This window comes from Clinocottus analis, unplaced genomic scaffold, assembly GCF_023055335.1.
Source record: "Clinocottus analis isolate CAN_PGR_092001 unplaced genomic scaffold, fCliAna1.0.p SCAF_11, whole genome shotgun sequence".
Lineage (NCBI taxonomy): Eukaryota > Metazoa > Chordata > Actinopteri > Perciformes > Cottidae > Clinocottus > Clinocottus analis.
The window spans coordinates 16,419,627-16,438,522 of record NW_027175832.1 but is presented as its reverse complement, the minus strand read 5'-3'; the positions used below and the strand labels follow the sequence as shown (position 1 = coordinate 16,438,522).

The 18,896-nt window shown below is 39.1% G+C and overlaps 2 protein-coding genes across 2 annotated transcripts in view; both read left to right on the top strand.

The window, feature by feature from the left end:
- Nucleotides 1-7,451: 7,451 nt before the first annotated feature.
- On the top strand, nucleotides 7,452-13,615 carry atp6v0b (ATPase H+ transporting V0 subunit b). Its single transcript, XM_068571513.1, has 8 exons — nucleotides 7,452-7,703; nucleotides 8,487-8,535; nucleotides 9,391-9,474; nucleotides 10,529-10,606; nucleotides 11,085-11,154; nucleotides 11,329-11,380; nucleotides 12,156-12,346; nucleotides 12,582-13,615. The coding sequence occupies exons 1-8, from the start codon at nucleotides 7,619-7,621 to the stop codon at nucleotides 12,606-12,608; spliced, it is 636 nt and encodes a 211-aa protein (XP_068427614.1). The 5' UTR covers nucleotides 7,452-7,618; the 3' UTR covers nucleotides 12,609-13,615.
- A 2,466-nt stretch (nucleotides 13,616-16,081) lies between these two features.
- The window catches only part of b4galt2 (UDP-Gal:betaGlcNAc beta 1,4- galactosyltransferase, polypeptide 2), a 138,600-nt gene continuing 135,785 nt past the window's right edge, over nucleotides 16,082-18,896 (top strand). Inside the window, exons 1-2 of the mRNA XM_068603189.1 lie at nucleotides 16,082-16,217; nucleotides 16,496-16,537. The gene's annotated coding sequence lies outside the window, so the exon portion shown is untranslated. The remainder of the gene's footprint in view (nucleotides 16,218-16,495; nucleotides 16,538-18,896) is intronic.

The window sequence follows — 18,896 nt, the reverse complement described above, 5'->3', positions numbered from 1 at the left end:
TCTCATTCATGCTTCAAAAATGAAGTGGTGTTATTGTTTTTAAATAACATGTAAATACTGTATGTGTTTGCCACAGAGCTTATTTTCTGCAACAATCCAAAATCCAATGGAAAAATCCCATTGACTTTTTGTTGAGGGAACCAAAGCGATGTTAACTTTCTGCAAAGATACGTCGTGCCTGCAGCACCGAATAGAGATGTGTCATAAGTCGTAGGCCACCCTTCACTATTGACAAGACACAGATATACATGTGCATCAGCCATTAGACTCGTTTAACGCATTGAGTGAAGAAGAGTCTGATGGTGGGAGGGTTCATTGTGTTAAATTGAGTAACACAAAGGCATTACAACTATAGCACTGTGTTATACAAGCCAGTGTTGTAGAATAATAAATAAATGTACCCTATACATTGAAACTCAATGTATTCTAATACCGGTTAGAATACCAGTTACCAGTGTTTTACCCTTTACCCCACAGCATTTTACTCATTATTTTGCACTTTTTTCATCAATCAACTAATCCAAAAGATTTATCTCGCTGTGAATTTGAATTCTTACATAAAAACGGATTATTTCATAACCCCATCGTCACTCCTGATAATGGATGCAGCTTTAAACACATGTTTTTGTCTTAAATGACACGTTTTCATTCAAGACACACTTCCCCATATCGGTGGTTCAAGACCTCAGTGTCAATGAATGTGTTTACATGCACACAGCATTCTGATAAATAGCCTAAAACCAAACCATTTCTAATTTGTGTTGTGCTGTTTGCATGCATCCTCATGCCCCTATTACAAGTATAGATGTATAAATGTTGCCATGGACACAGAGAGAAATGTACTACATATAAAACCCTTTAGTGTATTGTATGGTGTGAGGTTCCTCGGTGTATAACTGCCCCACGTCACATGACCTGGGGCAGGTCATTATTTCGGTGTTGCAGCGGCATAACTGCAGAAACTAAAAGATAAATAATTAGATGGGTGTGATATAAAAGTTAAAATAGGATAATAATTTAAAATAGAAACTACAAGATCAATGAAATCATAAGTACAGGGCAAGAATGACAGCAACAAATATAGTATATATCGGAGTAAAATATAATTTCATATGTAGCGACACTTAAATAACATGTAATGCAAATATTAGCATTATATAGTATAACTTAGCATTACATAGAAATTATAAGAAGAGAAATATAGTAGCATAGTTTAATATATAGTATAGTACAGTGAAATATGACAGAATTTAAAACATGTGGTATATAGGTGTTTAGTATAATATGCACAATGAAGGATGAATATACTATAATTTATAACAAAATATATCAATCAGTCCAATATCACATTTGAATGATTTCCATGATTTCAAAGCGTAACCTTGAGTGGAATGAAACACACACTAAACTAATCAGTATCCTAAAGATGAACAGCTCATTGATGAGCATTTTGATCACATTTTCTCTCTTTTCTTATCATTTTATCATTTTCCATTTGGTATTAAAGGAGTTGGTGGAAAGATCATTCACAGCTCATTGAAAGATGCATTTCACATTAAGAGAGGACGTTGTGTCCTCACATGCTTTCTTTTTGAAGACGTCTGTTTTCACCCCCACATTTAGTATTCAGGGACAAACTCACAATACAAATGCAAGGGGTAATAAAACAGACATGTCAGTAATCATATTGCTTCATTTAAAGTCATCATGCTTCATTACCAAAGCCCCATTGGGAGTGTTTACAAGCACACGAGCAACCCTATATTCTCTGAGATGCTAAGTTTTTGTCCTTTTCTGATGCATTTATAGCGATATAGTTACACACTTCTGCTCAAGAAAGATATTACAAACGACATTATTTGGATTATGAAGGCCATCTGTGTTTGGATATGTAGAGTTTTGAGGACTCTGGAACACTGTAATCGGCTCCTATGTACAAAAAAAAAAATTGTGGTTGGGATAGAAAGTGCACAAAGCTGCACATCATAAAATTAGGCTCTAATAAGGATGCAGGCTTTCATACAAATCTGTTGTGTGCACATAGATGTTCCCCAGGCCTCTCTGTACTTGTAATCATGTGTGTGGATGCTACAGATGCTGTGTCTATGTGCCTACTTCTGCACAAATTAACCAACATTAGAAAAGGGTACATTGAGCCTCCAATAATAGACGGAAAACAAAATGTTTTGCATTAGTTACGAACTGCTTATATAAGCTTGTGTTATATTTCAAAGAATCATTCTTTTTTTTCTGAATTTCCTGTATGGCTCTGCTGAGAAAACACATGGCAGAATGAGCTTACCGTTCTTTTATCTCAGGAACCTTGTACTCACAAACTACTCATAACATCTCATTCATAATCATGTATGTACCAGTAAGTAACAGGCAAATATTTGATATGCACTGATTCATACAATAATATTATGTGATAATGAAGATACATTTTGGCGATGCTAACGGAGATGGTGAACGAAACAAAATATTCTTACACAATGTTTCACGCTAGATGAAAGTCTGATCTTTTCACACCTTTTGGCAGAAAAACTACAGTACAGATGATTTAATTTCCTTTCATTGAACCAAGTGGGCCAGCATACAAACAAGACAACACCAACATATAAACAGACACGGACGATAAAAGATTACACCAAATCCAGGTAAGATGCATAATCAGGTTTGATTTTTCAAAATAAAGTAAAAATACACTTTCCAAAAGCAATCATTGCAGTACGTATTGGCTGCAAGTTCTATTTCCCTGTTCCTTCACAACAGTAATGAGCAATTACAAGTCTTTCTGTATGTTGTTCCAGCAGGAACGGGACACTCCAGCCTAGCTCTCGGGCCACTCTTGTCAAATGCTTTATGCATGACAATAATTTAGCGTGCAATCAAAAGATCTGTGTTGCTTTTTGAGAGTAATTTGTACACCATGGAGAATGTACTGTCAGGGGATGAAAGAAGTAGGACCCAAACCCCATAGAAGAGTTCAAAGAATAATTAATGTCAACAAAGAGGGTTCTCAAAAACAGACCAGGAATAATAAAAAAAAACAGGGACAAGGAGACTGGAGACAAACAAGGTTTAAATACAAGAGGGAGGTAACGAGAAACAGGTGGACAAAACGAGGGCAGCACAGGTGCAGGGAATACACAATCAGGAACCAGACGATCCCAGACAATCTCCAGGGCAGGAAGTGCAGAGACACACAGGACACAGGACTACAAAATAAAACAGGAAACAGAAGACTCAAATCATGACACGTACTGACTGCCGTGTAGACGCATCAGCGTGACTCTGGTGCGCTCTTAACGTAGTGACGTAGTCTACAATAAAAACGTACTACGACGTTTTGTTGCTGAAACATAACCAAGACGTGTTACACACAAAAATATTTAAAACGTGCAAATGAATTGGAACTCATTTGGGGACACAGTGAACTTTGAGAAGCTGCTCCCGTGGGAGCATGGGGCCCAAACAAGACATGCTAGTTATACCTAGACTGATGATACTGGGTTGCTATTAAATAACTGTAAACGGTGTCTGATGACACTCTGGAATATATGTGCAGTTGAAAATCTGTTGACCGACTGCGCCTCTTAAGTCTGCGACAGGAGCAGCCTGTCCATGAGGCTCCAAGTGAAAAAAATACACAGAATAAAAACACCCTATCATTAATTACTCCTAAACTCTAAAAGTAAGAACTTTAGTTGTAAATGAGGATATGCATGTGTTCATTTTCCATGAAAAACAAATACGACCACACTGCGAATAATCCGTACAACCTATTTGAAAGTATAATCAATCACCGAGCCACCACAGTAAAATAGACCCATACTTTAGAGAATAACCTACCGGTTTTAATATATTAATCTTTTCCGAACACTTTGATAATGTAATCAACCATGCGCTCCCTTCGGCACAGAAACTGTCCCTCCATACATCATCGAGTGCTGGTGTTCAGGAACAGCAGGCAGAAAGAACCTCACAATATTGATCCGCCTGGGCTGCTGTGGTGCAATGCAATTGTATTCACTATGAATGGCTAATCATTTTTTTATGTAAAAGTAAATCCACATTTTGCCTGAAATGCTAATCTGGTCTCAGTATATTTTAGACTTTATCTGTTTGTCACCTTCCCTCCTAAATAGCAAGAGTATTATGATCAACCATACCATGAACTAGAGCTTCACCAGCTATTCTAGGTCTCCACCGGAGCAGCGCCGGACCATTGAGGTTTTTATACATTGTGGTAATGCTCCTTCGGGTATTTCTTCCAACACTGGCTTACAGTGTATCGGCTATGTCTGTGCTCAGTTTGGAACTAGCATTCAGACAAGCGTTTTGTTTCTATATTGATTTCTTTATTGATTCTTATATGGGGAACCTTTCCTCCGTTGACCTTTTAGTTGAAGTTCAAGTATTTATACAGACCTATATCACAAGCGTGTCCCAAAGACAGAAGAGGACAAATCAAACCAGAGCTAATCAATGAATCCCGGAAGAAAATGTCATGCAGTGTAAAGGCGAGCTCGCCAACAATTCGCCAAGGTCACAAGGGAGGAAAAAAATGTTAATTAAACATCAGACCAAGTCAATAGGGAGTCCTCACCAATATGTGAATGTTTCCATGTGTGCCTCCATGGGGTTTCTTCCTCAATATCAAATGAATGCATACAATTATATCCACATCCATGCAAGATATTTTTCATGTTAAGAAAGGAGAGTGTATTACTTCACTGTGGTTTACTGTAAGAAGAAGGCTGAGCTTTCGTCGAAAGGTGAAATAAGCTGAGTTTTTGTGATTAAACATCAACTGATATATGAATAGAGGGACCATATTGTGGGGACATTTTTTGATTTGTACCAGTTTTACCTGGGACTCTGAGCTCATGTCAGGTGATTAATACAAAAAGACCAAAGTCCTGATAGGGTGCAGCACTGAGGAGCCTAACATGCCATTGTCTTGCCTGAGTTCATGCTTATGATGATGATTAGAAATGGTTCAACATGTGGGCAAATAGAAAGTAGTTTGCTTTTCCACCATGCAGGATGTCTAAAGTGCAAGGCACAGGTTGACAGTCAAGGAGCGGTGAGGCCTGTTGGCTGAGCGAACAGCCGCAGGTTAGATGCCAAATAATGTCAACAGCTGCAAATAATCACGGAATCGACTACATTCCCAATTTCAACAATTGTTAATAATAAGCAATGCAAAGGCTGTATAAAAGACACTCATTGCATATTTTTTTTAAATACTCTAATAGTTATGGAGATGAGAGTAATGTTGATTTTAATAGGTAATATTTGAGCTACAAGAGGTCCGGGAAGGATTATAGCTTGAGGCATTATTTGTCTTTAATTTGTTTTGCTAAACAGAGGACTTTTGAGACTATGCTTATATGAACAACCAAAGTATCTGCACACAATCTGCTTCATAACAATAAGATAAATGTACTGGGATGTGAGAAAAATGACCTTTTAATGTTTTTTTTAAAAATCTTTTATTGCTGCTGTGAAGTCTTTGTGTCTCACATATGTGGCACTCAGACACTTTGCACATTATTGTTGTTGAAAGAAAGCTGTGTGATAATAAAGAAAGACTACTCTTCCATTTGTGTCACAACATGCAAGATCCAGCGTGGTGCGTTGGGATTAAAGCGCCTGTTTTCAAAGATTGATGCAGCCAATTTTGTGCAAACCAGCCTTGTTTATGTCTTGATTAAAATAAAGTCTACAATGACAGTTTGACACAAAATATAAATGATTATTGCAGATACATGTATGTATTTAAAGTACAAATGGCTAGCGTCAAGATCTCAGCATGAAACAATTCTTTCCAGTCAATAAGATACAACAGTCTGCCTGGTCTGCATTATATGTTCCTTTCATCAGTGATATGTAGCACGAAACGTCTTCATGTCTCGCACGCTGCTGCTGCTGCTTCTCAGTCATCAAAGGAATAATAAAACACCTTTACATGATGCTGGACAACAGAACAGACACACAAATAGCAAGAGGGGAATTTCAACTTTCTTTTTGTTTTGTCAACGTCAGTCACTGTCTCTGATCTCATCCTGTGATTGCAGAATTTCTGCTGTTAGTGCACCTACGCAGGTGTAAGACGGCGCCAAATTGAGAAAAAAAACAGTACAGATAATTACTCCTGATTACCGTTTGGTCTTTTGGTGGAAGAAAAACTGAATATATCACTTTTTTTTAAGCTGCTGTGTATAAGTCATCTTCAGGACATTTAGTGTCTATATATAGTCCTCGTTCAATAATTTCTGATGTGCGATGAAATAGAAGACAAAACTAATAAACTTTATAGTGACTGAGTGACTTCTGTGGCCTCGGAGGTGAAACCCACTGCAGATTGCCTCTAATTATAAAATGAGGATGGGGATACCATCCTTTGAGGTAAGAAGCATGGCATAATGCCGCTGTTGAAATTAATTAAGAAGAAAAGTCTGATGATTTTGTGTTTTCATTCTCACTGCAGAGAAATGAGTTTGCACTGTTATTATAATTTCTTTTAACTTTTGGGTAGAGCTGCTCCTCTTGTTAACCTCAAATTACATGTTGATGAATGATAAATGCAGAGGTCACATGTCATGTATGCACCTGTATGTATATGCCGATTGTTAAATCTCTAAATATGGATTAAGCTCAAAATGTGCTGGATCCTACATGTCCCAAGATGCAATGGCATAGCATTCATCACTGGATTTGAAGTCCAGGATTTCTGTTCTTTTTCTCAAGTGTACTTTTTCACATGAATGTCTATGTACAGCAGTATCTCAAATGTGACACCTCTTTGACCATGTTTGTTAGTCAGTGCTTATACACTTTATGTGACTGTATTTCATTGGAGTAATTGTATACTTTGATAATAGGGACACAATGCTTTCGATCCCCCAAGTAAATGTGATATCACATTTTTATTTCACAATTTGAATTTCTTCTACAAATATAATTGAGTCCTACCAACATCTCTTAAAAGTAAAATAAAGTTGACAATAAATAACATTGTGTTATTTAATTTATTTAAGTTATCTAATAAGCGAATGCATTTGATGATACTACTTACTTGCATTTCTAAATGTGGAGGTTTAACTGGGATTTAGCGAACAAATTAATATATTTTAAATGTACCGCAGAGTCGTTTTAACTAAAACTACAAGAGTGACATCTAGCGTCCGTAACACGCACTGCAGGGAGTCTCACGAGGACGTATTCGGATTTAATCATATGTTATAATACTCACGTCTCTAGGGAATTAGCTGCATACATTTTTTATTCTGTGTATAAGTGCATTGTGAATCACAACTCGCGTCATTGTATGTGTTAACAGAATAAGATTGAATAAACATTTACTGCAAAATCGCTTCACCAAGGTAAAGAGAAAACATAACCGGACGCAGCCCTCCGGTCTCCGGTCACATGCTCGTCAAGCTGGATCAGCTGACATCACCCAGCTTCTGCTGTCGATGCTCAGTATCCTCCATTGAGCGATAGAGTGTCTTAAAACTACATTATTTCGTTTTGTTAGCGTTGCTGGCGACACACTGTAGATTTGAGCCAAGGATATCTCTCTGATCCAGCGGGTTCGACGGCCGTGTAGATGCTGCTAGAGTGGATGATGAACGGACACGCTATTTTGTACACGGGGGTCACTTTGGCCTTCTGGAGCACCATACTAGTCGTCGGTAAGATTATATTTTCTCCTTTAAAAAAAAAATCAGAATACAGGTAATTAATGAATACAATCTTTTGTTTTCTCTCCCTGTGTGACAATCACGGGGTTTCATCGTGCCGAAGCGCGTTTTGACAGCTTGAATTTGGGACCCGACTATATCACGGGACGAGAGGCTTCGTAGCTGTTTCCATTTTGTTTGCTAGCTACTGTCAATATGGTTAGAATATAAGGAGATATGGTTATTCATGCATGTTAGTAATTAATAACAAGCAAGACGCAGACATGCGTCGGTAAAATATAATTAACATTTCAAGGGAACTCATCTCACATCCGCGTTAGAAGTCGCTAATATTCATATAGCATGTATTGCTATTTAGCGTCAGATAACGTCAGCTCACAGCTGGCTAAACGGGTCGGGGCTTTACACGTTGGACGAGAGTGTTTATTTTGACACTGTATTTGGGATCCTGGCCCTCTTAAAGTCATTTACCTTGGCCGAGCTAACAGTTAGCTGCTCATGTGAGCTAGCAGCTAGCTACACAGCTGGCGGATTTGAAACCGTCACAAACAGGAACTGCAGCATCTTTCACGTGAGCACCGAGAATATAACTTCTCTCCACGACTTTAGCACATGCATGTGACACTGGCTCACACGTAGCTCATGATATGGAGGCATGTCGCGTGCTATACATGCCATTGCTGACAGACAGACAGACACACACACACTTACTGGGAGATAAGCATCTGATTGACCTTTTTCAATGTCTGATTTAATGTCTTCTTGTGTCCACAGGTCTCTGCTACACCATATTTGACCTGGGATTCCGCTTCGATGTGGCATGGTAAGCGATCTTGCAATAAAGCTACTTGACTGCAGGTTAATTAGTACGATTGGGGTAACTTTTGGGATAAACCAATGTTTAGTTGTGGACCCAAACACTGGCACTAATAAGACGTGGCAATACACAATAACAAAAATAAATCCTCACTTGTAGCACTATTTGGAAGTTGGTCATCATTTGCTCTGAGCCTTCCCGACAGTATTACCTTGCAGAACATTCAATGTTAAAATAGAGAGATTACAGTTTCAGCAAAAAAAAGGAGAAAAAAAGGCTTCTCCTGTATCGCACCATCCTGAGCATTGTACTGTTCCAAAGTACTTGTTTTTATATTGCTATGACATATTCCGGGCCTGCCCTTCTCCTTGTGGTGGCGGCACTGACCTGTCGTCACATGATCGTTCAGTTCTTTGTATGATAGGAAGTTTCCCACAGAGATGTATCTCAACTTCCTTAAATGTATTGTTAAAACTATGGTTTGCCCATTTTAAGGTCATGCAAGCATTGTACTGCATGAAACATCAAAATGGAAGGATGCATTTTTTAACTGAATCTCCATTGCCAGATGGCCCTTCGAATAGGTCTGCATGCCTAAAACTAGAGTTTTGATGTCGTGGTCCAGATCCATCTCTGATGTGGCCCTGGTGTCTCTTTCAGGAAGTATGTTGGAGATATTGTAGATCATAAACATTCAGACATATTTAGATGAAGCATGAGATGGCCTGAGCAAGTAAGGACAACCACATAGCGACACATACTGAGAAACGAGATTGCTGGGAACAAAAGCGTTTATGTTTTGCTGCTCTTACACGTTTCCTTGTGAAGTGTTGCTCATCAGCTGTACTTCTTTGCTTGCAGGTTCCTGACGGAGACCTCTCCGTTCATGTGGGCCAATCTGGGCATTGGCTTGGCCATCTCTCTGTCTGTGGTGGGAGCAGCCTGGTGAGTACCCAACCAGGAGCCCAGTTTAGAGTGGTGTCAGCCAGGTGTACATGAAGAGCCTAGACTGGTGTTTCAAAAAAAAAAAAATCCTCTTTCTAGACACACTCCGGAAAGTACATCATGTGGAAATGTGGAACTGGAAAACGTTAGTAGCAATGTCGGAAAATTTGTTTTTTTTTGGTTATAAAGTTGTGTTCCCTTTTTATCGTCTGTATTAACTGGTGAATCTTAAGCTAATGTATCGGTTATAACAACACATATTTAATGCCCTTTATTTTATTAATTTTTTAAAGCTGGCGTCAAAGGTGCTCTGCTGGCTGCATATAGTAGACTCATGTCAGCTTCTGTTAAAAGTCTTTAACCCCCCATAAAGACAAAAGCTCAGGGACTGCAGAGCTGCAAACTAGACACCTGTCCTTTTTTTAATTACCTGTATAGAGAGACAAACAAAAAATAACTAGCTAAATGTAATAAGACAAATAATAATTATTCCTGTTTTTAATTAGTTAAAGCAAAGTTTGGCCTTGTTTTTGCACTGCCATTTTTAACCAGTGGTATTTTTCTTAAGGGTGAAAATATATAGAAGCTGCCACTAAAATAAATCCTTGACTCTCCAGCGTAAACAGCCAGTCAGAGCGCTGACTGTAACAGACTTCCTTTGATGTTGGGTCATTAAGCAGAATTGGCTGAACAGCCACAGATGACGGCGATTTAAATCCGCTGGTGCGGGACGAACGGCTCCAACTACAGTCGACTGTTCAGCCGCTGGTGACTTGGTGTGTCGGGGACCAGACATGTTGTATCTATCCATTGGCTAAAAGTATTTACTCTGTGAGCCGCCGGCTTGTTTTACGTGCTGTTAGATATTTCTTTCTCAAGAAGTGATATGTTTTGAATAGTTTTAACTTTAATCGGCACTATGGAAGCCCACTTTTTTACGGGGTCTTTGCGTGTGCGCAAACCAAAAAGCAAGTGTTGTTTTTGATGCTCATTTCTTATCACCTGGTAGTTCTATCATGTTATAAATGTTCTGTTTGTACTTTTTGTTTTCCAGGGGGATCTACATCACTGGCTCAAGCATCCTTGGTGGTGGAGTCAAGGCTCCACGAATCAAAACCAAGAACTTGGTTAGGTAAGGTCGTTCATTCAAGAACAAAGAACAGTTGCATTCTGTCCAATTCTCCTCTGTTTTGTTCCAAGTATCTGCTGTAACACTGCTATTATTAAAGTACTCATCCATCTTTCTTTCCATCCTGAAACTAACTGATAAGCTCAGCTGCGTAGTTTATCTTGCTAAATGCACTTAAATACTGTTGCTAATCAAAGGTAGTTTAATTTCTAACTTCCTCTAGACTCCCAAAATACAAGGCAAAAAATACTTTCTAAATGCATTCCTCTAGGAAATATTTAATATTTAATATCAGATATCAACATCAAAACAGCTGTAAATACTCCTCAAATGAGAACTGCAGCTTTGCTGTTATTATTATTATTATTATTATTATTATTATTATTATTATTATTATTATTATTACTACTTGTGGACACTAGCTGCCAATTCTAAACGCAAACACTTCTCTTACTTTGTTTGTTTTTTTGTCTCCCTTTAGCATCATCTTCTGTGAAGCAGTGGCGATCTATGGCATCATCATGGCCATCGTAATCAGCAACATGGCCGAGGTAAGCATTCAGTGTTTTTGTCCATAATCAAGAATACTTTGCAGTTACCCATATTGCACTGCCAAAAATGAAAGTATGGATATGAAACAGAAAGCTTACACAAGTGTAATGATACAAACAACAGAGGAAGGAGGTTTTTTTTGTCTCTAAAAATGAAACTCTTTCATCCTGTAGAAATTCAGTGGAACAACCCCTGAGACCATCGGGGCAAGGAACTACCAAGCTGGTAAGAAAACCCAAATAAAGCTGCAGGACAATGAAAAAAATATCCTTTCCAAAAAATGTCAACTACATAAAACTGCACCTGGAATTCACCAAATATTTTTTCTTTCTTTTTTAACACAATTCAATGTAAACGTTGATGCTTCAAGCTAGAAACATTTTATATTTTAATGTAACTGGTGGCAAGTTAATTCTTAGAACAACTAAAATATCAAATACATTATTGCAGAAATCTAGAAACATACATAAAGAATAGAAAAATACAATAAAACAATGAAAAGTGCTTTGAAAATTACACGTAAAACAGACTTTAGTCACATTATATTGATATGGCAGACATCTCTATGGCCGGTACTGCTAAAATTAGAGAACTCACGCCAAAATGATATAGATCTGATTTAATAACAATCCAGATGAAAAGAAACGTATGTGTTTTGGAGTGAACTGTTCCTTTTTAAGGTATTAAGTCTAAAAAGGTATTAAATATAGATTGCTCACTTCAATTGAAAGAAATTCTAATGGACTTTGATGGATCTATTTATACATGATTTATGACTCCCAAATTTTATTCACTCATAAATATTAGGCATGAAAAGATGGTAATATTAAAGGAATTTATATTTTAAGATGGCTTTAAATCTGTCTCTCAGATTGAATATCTGCAACTGTCCCTCTCTGCTTCGGGCTCCAGACCTCACAGGAACTTAGATTTCTGTTGCCGGCCCCACAGTGGGTTGCACACTGGGGGCTTATGAATCGTTTGATTTCCGTCCTGCCAGGTTACTCCATGTTCGGAGCCGGTCTGACTGTCGGCTTCTCCAACCTCTTCTGCGGCATCTGCGTTGGCATCGTGGGCAGCGGAGCCGCTTTGGCCGACGCCCAGAACGGCAGCCTCTTCGTGAAGATCCTCATTGTGGAAATCTTTGGCAGCGCTATTGGCTTGTTTGGTGTCATCGTAGCCATTCTGCAGGTGAATGAGACGAGCTGCTGCTGCTTTCCCTTTCTATTTTTTATAGTGTCTTCACCATTCGTCTTTCTTTCTTTTTAGAGGAGATAACTATCTATTGCAACAATGGTTTAAAAAAAAGAAGGCCTTTGTTTCAGGCTTCTGAGAAATGTCATTGCAAAGACAGAGAGATGGATGTATTTTGTGATGGGTTCGATGTTTGAAATTGTAATAACTGGTTTCATTTTCTCTCCCACAGACATCGAAAGTAAAGATGGGTGACTAGAAGATGCATTCACGCGCTCAGAAGATGAAAAAAAGACACTGCTGGAGAAAAAAAAAGACGGATTATTGTGTAAATACATCGTAAATTATTTAAATGTCTCTATTTGCCTGGTATTGTTTTTTAACCCATCATTTATGCAAGAGTGGTACGTGCACACCCGACTGTCTTTTCTTCAGAGAAACATGAATGTTGAATAAGAGAAGTGGGGCGAGGGGGAGAAGATGCCAGTGTTTGGTGTGCATTTCTAGATTATACAAGAGTAACCTGCAGTGCCGCTTGATGAGTCGTACAAGCAGAACGTACATGAATTGTAGGATTTTAGATCTGTTTCCTAACACCGGCCGGTCTTTAGTCTCGACACCGGCCGGTCTTTAGTCTTGAGAGCTGTGAAGACAACGTGCAGCGTTACCAAACCACTCTTAAACTTACAGATAGGTTGATGGCAGTTGGGGGCAAATCCATGACGTACTTTCCTCTGACCACTCTTGGATGAATTCTGAGTTTAAAAATGACACTGGAGAATTTGAAAATATTTGTGTGTGTGTGTGTGTGTGTATGCTGGACAAGTGATTTTTCTTTTTTTCATGTGAAGCATGAGGGTGTTTGCCATCGTGTTTATTACTGTAGCCTGGTCTGTCAGTGCTTTTTTTTTTTCTTTCTTTTTTTGTACCGTTTCTGCTCATAAGAAAGTGGTCCTTAATCCACGCTGTGGCCCCCAATACAGTATTTATTATGTAGCCTCTTGCTGTAGAAGTGAAAGAGAATCTATGAAGTTAAGGATTTGGAAATACTGATCCGGACTCCCTGTTAAGCTCAGTGGAGGGCTGGACATGCTCTTCGGGAGGCCAGATAGTCGGATCACAGCAGTAGATCTGCTCTCAGTGTGTCACCCTGTCGTTCATTTCCTCAAAACTTCATGGAGCTACAATAAGTACGTTTGAGACCAGTGAGCCTCCTGAACACCGGTCCCAGCCATAACCTCCTTGTCCCCCCCCCCCACCCCCCCCCCGCCCTCCCACACTCCCCCGAGTCTCCTCTATTTCATTTGTTTTAATCCTGTTCTCAAGTCACTATTCAATCTTAAATGGTCTCAGACGGTAAAGAGGATCATTTTAAAGAGCACCTCTGTTACTATAGTATTACTTTACACTCAGTAATAGTTAACCTGTAGCATCACCATGGAGGTCATACCGGAGGTCTTTAGGGGGAATGCTTTTCATGTAACCTCAGGTGGTCTGGCGCGGAGAAAACACACTCTATTACATAATCAAACAACTTTATGGGTGCAGGCTTTTTAAATATCCTTATTTTTCACAGAAATTCTACAAATCCTCACTTTATTTTTTATGAAACTGTCTTATTTTGAATGTATGTCGTAATTTGTTAGCTGTACAAATCCTCGCTCCCAATATTTTCTAACATTCCTTAAAGAAGTTTACCGTGTGTGTGTCTGTGTGTGTAAAGCCGAGTTGTATTTGTGGGTAGAGTGCAATTTAAATAATACAATTAGACTTCTGCTACATCACAACAAAGCCATCAAGTACTTTTTCTTTTCATCAGCTGTTTCCTATTGATGCTGACTCATAAATCTGTCTAAATGGATACTGTTCGTCCCCTTAAACCCGCTTGCGGGGTTCTGAATGAGTACAAGCGTTGAATCTTAACAAGGGGAAACTGGATCGTCTTTAATATGTCTAGACCTCCTACCAAAGGTGTCAAAGCAGCACGATCGCCTTTGCCCTTAGGATGATTTCATGATTAAACCGAGAGGTAACTCCAGCACTCCTCTGGCAAACCAGGCTCCGTACCAAACCCCAGGCTTTCAGTAAGTGTAGTTGGTACCGTGTGTGTGCATTCTGTTGATGTGATGGTGATCAGAAAATAAACTCATTGTTTTTGACAGTGTATGATAACAAAAACAGATCTTCCTTCTGGCTTCATAAATGTCCTTGAGAAAATAAAATTGTCCAATCAAGATCTTGGGTCTTGTTTGTTTTTTTAAAATTGATATTTGTGTTTGTGTTGTTGTGTTGTTTTGTCCTATGAAGATAACCAGATAACCAAGTGTCCACGGTTCTTTGTGCAGCTGTTTGAAATGTGAGCTAAATGTGTTTCAGGCTGATTGAGCCTGATCGTTATCGCTCCTGAGGCCTGCAGTTGCTTCTTGCTTCCACTAGATGGAGCCGAGAACCACAACATCTGTCCCATAGGAAGCGTCACATCTTGTGTTATTCTTAACACACTATTAATTTGTTGACTTGTGTAGCTTTTAACCTTGTTTATAGTCTGATATTGATTTAAACAGCATAGCATCACTTCAGATTGTTTACATTATCTCTGATACATTAGAGAACTTTATGGTTCTCAAATATAGTATTGCTCTGTTGAATATTTGTGAATATCATTGTTTTACATAAAAGACTAATGGCTTACAAAAAGAGCGTACTGAATAAGCTATCAACATAATCTATAGTCTAATACACAAATTTAATTAAAAAAAATAGACAAAAAGTGTTTTACTCAACCAAATTGCCCATAATTAGAGGGGACAGTTTATCAAAGCTTGACAAATGCAAAATCCGGTAAGAGGACCATCTGGATATAAATAAAAACCATAAAGCACAGTTAAGCATGAATATTTAAACAATTTTTCACAAATTCTAAACTGTGTTTTTTTGTGACATTTGCTTTGGTGCCAGCTGTTACATTAACACCAAATGATCTGGAATATTTAAAAATCTAAGGACAAAAAAGGTCTTAGTGAACCAAGACCCTAGGAGCTGTTGGTCAATTCACAGGTATCAAGTACTAAAGAGCAAGTACAACAACAACACTTTTAAAATAGGGCTTTTTAATGGGAATAAAATAAAACAAACATTAACCTGTTTATGTTGCATATTTAAATATACTTATATTTATCTTGCCTTTTGAAGCACTCTGTAACAACCATATTTCAAATTCCAATTAAAATAAATGTAATTACTCTTGACCACTTTTGATTAAGATCATGATTTGTAAATATCATCGGGACACTAGAATCAACAAAAAGAGTAAAACTGTTAATTAAACCATGATTATCTGTTAGTCGAATTGAGTGAAAGGGAACAAGGACAAACTGTTCGAGAAATCCTTTAAACGATGTTTATCAAAGACTAAAAAAGAGACAACATTATCTTAAATGAACACGATGAGTAGGATGTCAGTTATATATTTTTTTAAATATTTTCTCACTGCCTCCAGAACACGTTTTAACATCTGTTCTTAAAGTGCAAAACAAATACAATGCATTATCATGACTTAAACGTGCAATCATTCCCTGTGTGTCTCGTGTGTGGACAACTGAGTAAAACCAGGTTATAAAATCACCAGCATCCCTTCTATCAGATGAGAGCAGAAAGAGAAAAGAACACACACACACACAAAAAAGAAATCGCATTTCTGGCCCACCCGGGCTTCCGTAGACAGCAGGAGCGAAGGGACCTGCTCGCTGCCACAGCCTGAGAGCATCCTTTCTCTGTGCTTTCATATCGTCCTCACCAAAACACAGCGGGATGACGGAAAATCATGAGGATAGCATTTCTCCACTCACCGGATTGCGCTAGAATATCGGTACGGGTTACGTTAGCCGTTTGGCTAGCGTGATGCTCCACAACATGAGCTTTCCTTCCTGATGAAGAGCAGACATAATAGCCTGTCTGGGGAGACGAAAAATAATATAGTTATCCCTAGCACAGCGAGCTGGGCTGAGCCACTAGCTTTCAGCGCTTTTTTAAAATGGTTTTTTTTTTAAAAACAAACATTTCTGACAACAAAATGCTCTTTGACAGTTTTTTTTTTTATTTTTATTTTTTTTTGTCTCCTCCGCGGCTGATGTGAATGAAAATCAGTGGCGCTCCAGCAAAGAAGATGCACAGATAAAAGTCCTCAAGGTAGGTGCTCTGTCTGCTTTCTGGGATGCATTGTTTCAATCAGCATCGCATCCTGCACGCTTTCCCTTTGTTTCCATCCAACCTCCAGACATCTAACCTGCAACCTTCTGCTTTTATTTCTGCTTTGCATGTTATGGGAATGTGGTCGCGTGCATTGCCCCCTAACCCGCTTTTGTTATCGTGCACATTTCCGCGAACTAGCAGCATCTTTACACCCGCCATACTCGGCTTCACCCTGCCTCCCTGCACTGTTCTTCTACTGTAAATGAACCATCTCATCTCACAGACTGCTGAAGGGAAAATTCAGCCATGCAATTTGGGTTTAATTTAGAGCTTTTAAAGCGTTTACGATCCACTTATTTTATTTTAAAAACAGCTGTTTGTTTGCAGGCACTATTTCCACACATTTTTTAAGAGAGGATGCAAAAAGTCTACGGACAACAGCATCTCTTGTCTCCTGGTCTGGTTACAGCACACTAAGAGCAAAGTGTATACAGCCAGCGTTACACTGGGGAAATGAGAGCGAAGAAGAGGAGGAGGATGGGGGCTTCTCCATCAGGAAGCTTAACTTAACCAGGCGTTTACACAGAAGCTCTGTACCTAGACCATAATCCAATCCGACATCTCTCTCATTTATGACACAGCATCTCTTTAGGGCGATGGAGGATGTAGGAGCAATTGGACTGGAACTACCTCGCTTTGTGACGTAACTAAGTTGCTCAGTGGAGAGAGTGGCCTTTGGTATTTGAATTTTCTTCTTGACGCTGTACTGTACAAAACATTTTCTCGTCTCATTAAGGCCATGTTTTATACATGATTTCATTCAGTCTGACTGCAATGTCTGTATTCTTATTTATAGTTTAACAGTTAAGCCAGACACCTATAGACGTATGGCAACATCTAACGATTCATTATAGTATTGATTCATTTGCTGATTATTATCATGATTAAGTGCTCTATTAGAGTCTAGAAAGTACTGATTTCAAATTCCTTCTTTTGACCAGCCAAGAGTCCAAAACGTCAACGTTGTTCAGTTTGCTCCCACATAGGATGAGAGAAAAGCAGAAAGCTGGAATATGTCGGCAATGTTTGGTATTTTAACTTGAAAATGGACAGAAATGATAACGGTCAAAATATTGATTTACCACACTCTTCTTCCACAAACAGGGTTACCATCAGTAAACCCCTGGTATAAGCCCTGGTTAGTTTCACAGTTCATCTGGAGCTCTTGACTGCATCTCATGGTCATCATCATCTGCTCAGTTGTGGAGCGATTAACCTTTTTTTTTTTTTTTTTTAATGGAGACATTTTGACTTGTCGAAGCAGGTTTTTATATTACAATTAAAGATGGTTAAGTTGCATTTGGCTTTCGGGTCCTGGTATTGTGTGTGTGTGTTGGCTTATTGTGGTACGCGTAAATACAACAGAGTCATCGTTCATGTTATTCGTAACAGCTGTGCAATTTACAAAGTCAAAATGTCTGTTGTGGAAAGCTCCAGAACAAACAGATTAATGGATCTTGAGTGGCGATCGTTTTGTCAATTGCCGTTTCCGAGTTTCACACAGCTTCGGTAAACCCGTTCAACGGCGAGCGCATATCTTCGGCCTGTGAGGCTCACTCATTTGCAGAAATATCGCAGAAACATCTTTTTATCTTTCCATCTTTTGGCCATCTGCTATGAAAACCTGTGACTTGACTTGAAGCTCCTGCGACAGCAGAAAGGTAGTTTGGGTCGCTGCAGTTACAGTTGGCAGGGTGGCGGTTTCGACTTTGTTTTATTATTTTGTGTTTGTGTGCAGGTGTAACAGAGTTTGGTGGGTTGGTTATCGCATGGTGGCCTTTTTAAAACTACATTATACTGCCTCATACGTGGTCTATGCTGATGCAGAAATGCATCAGCAGAACTCTCAGCCTATTTATTGCCCTTATGATGTTGCTGTTATGTTCCTTTGCTGTGCTGCCTTCATTTCCTGTTGTTAGTCAGAGTTGACTCTGTGGATAATCAAGCTTTCCTGGAAGCGGAGGGTCACGTGTTTCAGAAAGGGTTGCCCCAGCCATGTGTTCATTCCTCGCTGTGTGAGCTGATAGTCGAACACACGCTGTCTTAAACGGCATTCAGCTGTGTCATCACCGGGGGCCGATTTTAAGCGTGGTGAGTGAGGTGTCAGCAGACGGTATGAAACAGGATTTGTTTTCTTCTTTTTTTTTAAACGTGGAAGTGACCCGCAAACACGAGAGACCCTCGAGCATGCGGCTGTGACTGTGCGCCCAAAATGCTGTGCGGTTTGCTGCAGCAGAACGCGAGCGTAGCCTCGGACAGACGCGGAGGTGCACACTCACACACATATGCGACCGAG